Source organism: Bufo bufo, chromosome 5 (assembly GCF_905171765.1).
Source record: "Bufo bufo chromosome 5, aBufBuf1.1, whole genome shotgun sequence".
Classification (NCBI taxonomy): Eukaryota; Metazoa; Chordata; class Amphibia; order Anura; family Bufonidae; genus Bufo; species Bufo bufo.
The window spans coordinates 556,837,243-556,843,242 of NC_053393.1; the positions used below are offsets into that span (position 1 = coordinate 556,837,243).

Genomic DNA, 6,000 nt, shown 5'->3' on the forward strand with positions numbered 1-6,000 from the left:
CTCCCCGTGCTGCTGAGAGAACATGAGCGCGCCGATAGCAGCGCGCTCATGTTCAGAGATACTAGACTGCGCAGAAGCGCAGCCCAGTATCGAAAAAACGGAAATCCCGGTATCGTATCGATACCGGGACAAAAGTATCGATTGGGTATCGAAATTTCGATACCCGCAACAACCCTACATCATACACTGCACTACTGAAGCATCCGCTGTGACATCCATCATACACTGCACTACTGAAGCATCAGCTGTGACAGACATCACACACTGCACTACTGAAGCATCAACTGCCATAGACATCATACACTGCACTACTGAAGCACCAGCTGTGACAGACATCATACACTGCACTACTGAAGCATCAGCTGCCACAGACATCACACACTGCACTACTGAAGCACCAGCTGTGACAGACATCACACACTGCACTACTGAAGCATCAGCTGTGACAGACATCATACACTGCACTACTGACTGCGGCCCCCGGCTCCCCGGTACCTGCTCCTCCTCATGCCGGGGCTCTCCCTCCCGCTGTCCGGACATCAGAGCCTCTTTACAGGACGTTTCCAGCAGAACTTCCTCTTTCCCTCAGGTTCCTGCAGTTTTCCTCTCCCAGCATGCTTTGCGGTGTGACGTCACAGGGCTGGCCCCGCCCGGCACACTGGTCAGTCAGCTCTAGCCCCGCCCCCTACACCTACGGCGGCCATGTTAGTACACCCAGACATGGCTCCTGCTCCTCTCCTCACATCACTGAGGGCCACAGGCGCTTCCCTCACCATCTCCAGAGCCCCAAACACTGGGAGCGGCCAGCACAGCCGTATCTAAGCCTCTCATGTGAGATACAGCCTGCTGAGCCTGGATCACAGCTTCTCTTGTGTGATACTGTCTGCTGAGCTGTGTATCTAATCCTATCCTGTGTGATACTGTCTGCTGAGCCGTGTATCTAATCTTATCCTGTGTGATACTGTCTGCTGAGCCGTGTATCTAATCCTGTCCTGTGTGATACTGTCTGCTGAGCCGTGTATCTAATCCTATCCTGTGTGATACTGTCTGCTGAGCTGTGTATCTAATCCCGTCCTGTGTGATACTGACTGCTGAGCTGTGTATCTAATCCTATCTTGTGTGATACTGTCTGCTGAGCTGTGTATCTAATCCTATCCTGTGTGATACTGTCTGCTGAGCTGTGTATCTAAGCCTATCCTGTGTGATACTGTCTGCTGAGCTGTGTATCTAATCCTATCCTGTGTGATACTGTCTGCTGAGCTGTGTATCTAATCCTCTCCTGTGTGATACTGTCTGCTGAGCTGTGTATCTAATCCTATCCTGTGTGATACCGTCTGCTGAGCTGTGTATCTAATCCTCTCCTGTGTGATACTGTCTGCTGAGCTGTGTATCTAATCCTATCCTGTGTGATACTGTCTGCTGAGCTGTGTATATAATCCTCTCCTGTGTGATACCGTCTGCTGAGCTGTGTATCTAATCCTACCCTGTGTGATACTGTCTGCTGAGCTGTGTATCTAATCCTATCCTGTGTGATACAGTCTGCTGAGCCGTGTATCTAATCCTATCCTGTGTGATACAGTCTGCTGAGCTGTGTATCTAATCCTGTCCTGTGTGATACTGTCTGCTGAGCCGTGTATCTAATCCTATCCTGTGTGATACTGTCTGCTGAGCTGTGTATCTAATCCTATCCTGTGTGATACTGTCTGCTGAGCTGTGTATCTAATCCTATCCTGTGTGATACTGTCTGCTGAGCTGTGTATCTAATCCTATCCTGTGTGATACTGTCTGCTGAGCTGTGTATCTAATCCTATCCTGTGTGATACTGTCTGCTGAGCTGTGTATCTAATCCTATCCTGTGTGATACTGTCTGCTGAGCCGTGTATCTAATCCTATCCTGTGTGATACAGTCTGCTGAGCTGTGTATCTAATCCTCTCCTGTGTGATACTGTCTGCTGAGCTGTGTATCTAATCCTGTCCTGTGTGATACTGTCTGCTGAGCTGTGTATCTAATCCTCTCCTGTGTGATACAGTCTGCTGAGCCGTGTATCTAATCCTCTCCTGTGTGATACTGTCTGCTGAGCTGTGTATCTAATCCTCTCCCGTGTGATAATGTCTGCTGAGCTGTGTATCTAATCCTCTCCCGTGTGATACTGTCTGCTGAGCTGTGTATCTAATCCTATCCTGTGTGATACTGTCTGCTGAGCTGTGTATCTAATCCTATCCTGTGTGATACTGTCTGCTGAGCTGTGTATCTAATCCTATCCTGTGTGATACTGTCTGCTGAGCTGTGTATCTAATCCTATCCTGTGTGATACTGCCTGCTAAGCTGTGTATCTAATCCTATCCTGTGTGATACCGTCTGCTGAGCTGTGTATCTAATCCTATCCTGTGTGATACTGCCTGCTAAGCTGTGTATCTAATCCTATCCTGTGTGATACCGTCTGCTGAGCTGTGTATCTAATCCTATCCCGTGTGATACTGTCTGCTGAGCTGTGTATCTAATCCTATCCCGTGTGATACTGTCTGCTGAGCTGTGTATCTAATCCTCTCCTGTGTGATACTGTCTGCTGAGCTGTGTATCTAATCCTATCCTGTGTGATACCGTCTGCTGAGCTGTGTATCTAATCCTCTCCTTTGTGATACTGTCTGCTGAGCTGTGTATCTAATCCTCTCCTGTGTGATACTGTCTGCTGAGCTGTGTATCTAATCCTCTCCTGTGTGATACAGTCTGCTGAGCCGTGTATCTAATCCTCTCCTGTGTGATACTGTCTGCTGAGCTGTGTATCTAATCCTCTCCCGTGTGATAATGTCTGCTGAGCTGTGTATCTAATCCTCTCCCGTGTGATACTGTCTGCTGAGCTGTGTATCTAATCCTATCCTGTGTGATACCGTCTGCTGAGCTGTGTATCTAATCCTCTCCTTTGTGATACTGTCTGCTGAGCTGTGTATCTAATCCTATCCCGTGTGATACTGTCTGCTGAGCTGTGTATCTAATCCTATCCTGTGTGATACTGTCTGCTGAGCTGTGTATCTAATCCTATCCTGTGTGATACAGTCTGCTGAGCTGTGTATCTAATCCTATCCTGTGTGATACTGTCTGCTGAGCTGTGTATCTAATCCTATCCTATGTGATACTGTCTGCTGAGCTGTGTATCTAATCCTATCCTGTGTGATACTGTCTGCTGAGCTGTGTATCTAATCCTGTCCTGTGTGATACTGCCTGCTGAGCTGTGTATCTAAGCCTCTCCCGTGATGAATGATTGGTCGGTGACGCGTATAGGCCGGAGTGCACTGGCACCGCTCTACCCAGCACCACCGTCTCTGCTGTACTCGTTAGGATAGCCGACTGTGCCCGATGTCTACTAAGCCGCCATACTTGGGGTGTAACTTGTGGCATCGACCTGTTGGCAATGAGTGTTTTTCATCAAGCACACAGGTTTTAGCGTAACTCAATGGAGTGCAGCAAATGAAAACCTAAATTCCGCCCCCGACATGTTTCGCCAGCTCCTCTGGCTTCATCAGGGGTATCGGGCAGACTTCAACTGCTCCGACCCCAAACACTGTAGCGTGTTTCTCATTGGGGGAGCAGTCCCACCGCATGTGGACCGCAGCAAACGACCATCCCCAGCAAAACAATGCGTACAATGGAGGATGCCGGCGCGGTCCACATGCACCACAAAGGCATCCTACAAAAAACGGAGCATTGTGCGGATGTAAATATATAAATCGCAGAAAAAAAATTCACCAAACGGATATGGCACTGACTATACTAGCTACTACGCTCACTATGGTGTGAACACGGTCTGAAGGTGATGAAATGTGATTTATATATATATATGACCAAATTGCGCTTAATCGGAACGTCCAGGTTTCTAGGCCGAGGTATAATGACCGTTCTTTAGAGAGATTCTAGAATTGTGATGTCTCTCATGGTCGCCAATTAGTTGATGGCAGGATTAATGCAGTCCCTTCTCTCCTAATATCGCTCTCCGGTCGGTGGGATAGTAATCTGTGACGATAGTAGCTCACAATACAGTTAGTGCGGTTAGTCATGTTGTTCCAGAGCCAGACCGCAGTATTTCTGCTGTTAATTAGTCACTGCAGCTGCTCTTACAGTCCGGTTGTGGTCCGAATAATATATACGGCAAAAACTTGTGAAAACGAATGAATCCGTTGCAAAAAGGACACTTTATGTGTTAGTCAATTAAAGTTCATCTGCAATGTTGCCACTTCATAAGTGGTCCGATGTCAGAGACAATGGATAAAGAGGAGTGGTCTTTAACTCACTATTTAGTCTGTGGGCAATACCGCTGTGGCGTCCCACGTGGTTTCTCTTACCTAACTTGATGCGAGTCTTTCTATAGGATCTTTGCGGTGTCAGTTAACAGATTCAGACCGAATTCTGGCAGCGCTAGATGTCGGCGTCTCACGTGTTCCACTCTACATCTCGCGAGACAAGATATTTAGATTTAATGTTAGTGTGTCTCTGATCCTGTGGGCATAACTACTGTATGGGGGCATAATGTGGGTATAATTACTGTGAGAGGGCACAATGTGAGAATAACTACTGTATCGGGCCACAACAGAAACATAACTACTGTGTGGGGACACAATGGAGGCATAACTACTGTGTGAGGGCACCGTGTGGGCATAACTACTGTGTGAAGAACAATGTGGGCATATCTACTATATTGGGGCACAATGTGGATATAAATACTGTTTTGGGGAACAATGGAAGCACAACTGCTGTATGTGGGCAAAAGGTGGGCATAACTACTGTATGGGGGCATAATGTGGGTATAATTACTGTGAGAGGGCACAATGTGAGAATAACTACTGTGTCGGGCCACAACAGAAACATAACTACTGTGTGGGGACACAATGGAGGCATAACTACCATGTGAGGGCACCGTGTGGGCATAACTACTGTGTGAAGAACAATGTGGGCATATCTACTATATTGGGGCACAATGTGGATATAAATACTGTTTTGGGGAACAATGGAAGCACAACTACTGTATGTGGGCAAAAGGTGGGCATAACTACTGTATGGGGGCACAGTGTGGGTATATCTACTGTATAAGGGCACAATGTGGGCATAACTAGTTTCTGAGGGCAAAGTGTAGGCATAACTACTGTGTGAGAGCACCATGTAGGCATAACTACAAACCGGATTCCAAAAAAGTTGGGACACTATACAAATCGTGAATAAAAACTGAATGCAATGATGTGGAGGTGCCAACTTCTAGTATTTTATTCAGAATAGAACATAAATCACGGAACAAAAGTTTAAACTGAGAAAATGTACCATTTTAAGGGAAAAATATGTTGAATCAGAATTTCATGGTGTCAACAAATCCCCAAAAAGTTGGGACAAGGCCATTTTCACCACTGTGTGGCATCTCCCCTTCTTCTTCCAACACTCAACAGACGTCTGGGGACCGAGGAGACCAGTTTCTCCAGTTTAGAAATAGGAATGCTCTCCCATTCTTGTCTAATACAGGCCTCTAACTGCTCAATCGTCTTGGGCCTTCTTTGTTGCACCTTCCTCTTTATGATGCGCCAAATGTTCTCTATAGGTGAAAGATCTGGACTGCAGACTGGCCATTTCAGTACCCGGATCCTTCTCCTACGCAGCCATGATGTTGTGATTGATGCAGAATGTGGTCTGGCATTATCTTGTTGAAAAATGCAGGGTCTTCCCTGAAAGAGATGACGTCTGGATGGGAGCAGATGTTGTTCTAGAACCTGAATATATTTTTCTGCATTGATGGTGTCTTTCCAGACATGCAAGCTGCCCATGCCACACGCACTCATGCAACCCCATACCATCAGAGATGCAGGCTTCTGAACTGAGCGTTGATAACAACTTGGGTTGTCCTTGTCCTCTTTGGTCCGGATGACATGGCGTCCCAGATTTCCAAAAAGAACTTCGAATCGTGACTCGTCTGACCACAGAACAGTCTTCCATTTTGCCACACTCCCTTTTAAATGATCCCT

The 6,000-nt window shown here is 46.9% G+C and overlaps 1 protein-coding gene across 2 annotated transcripts in view; it reads right to left on the reverse strand.

Annotated features, from left to right (window-relative positions):
- The window catches only part of LOC121000843 (zinc finger protein OZF-like), a 46,785-nt gene extending 46,195 nt beyond the window's left edge, over nucleotides 1-590 (reverse strand). The window contains exon 1 of one of the 2 annotated variants that reach the window (XR_005778917.1): nucleotides 503-590. Coding sequence is in view for 1 of the 2 variants with exons in the window: in XM_040431558.1 (XP_040287492.1) it covers nucleotides 496-540 (45 nt within the window). In the remaining variant the exon portion in view is untranslated. Of the gene's footprint in view, nucleotides 1-495 lie in introns of both variants that reach the window. The other variant, XM_040431558.1, reaches the window with a different exon arrangement.
- Nucleotides 591-6,000: the final 5,410 nt, after the last annotated feature.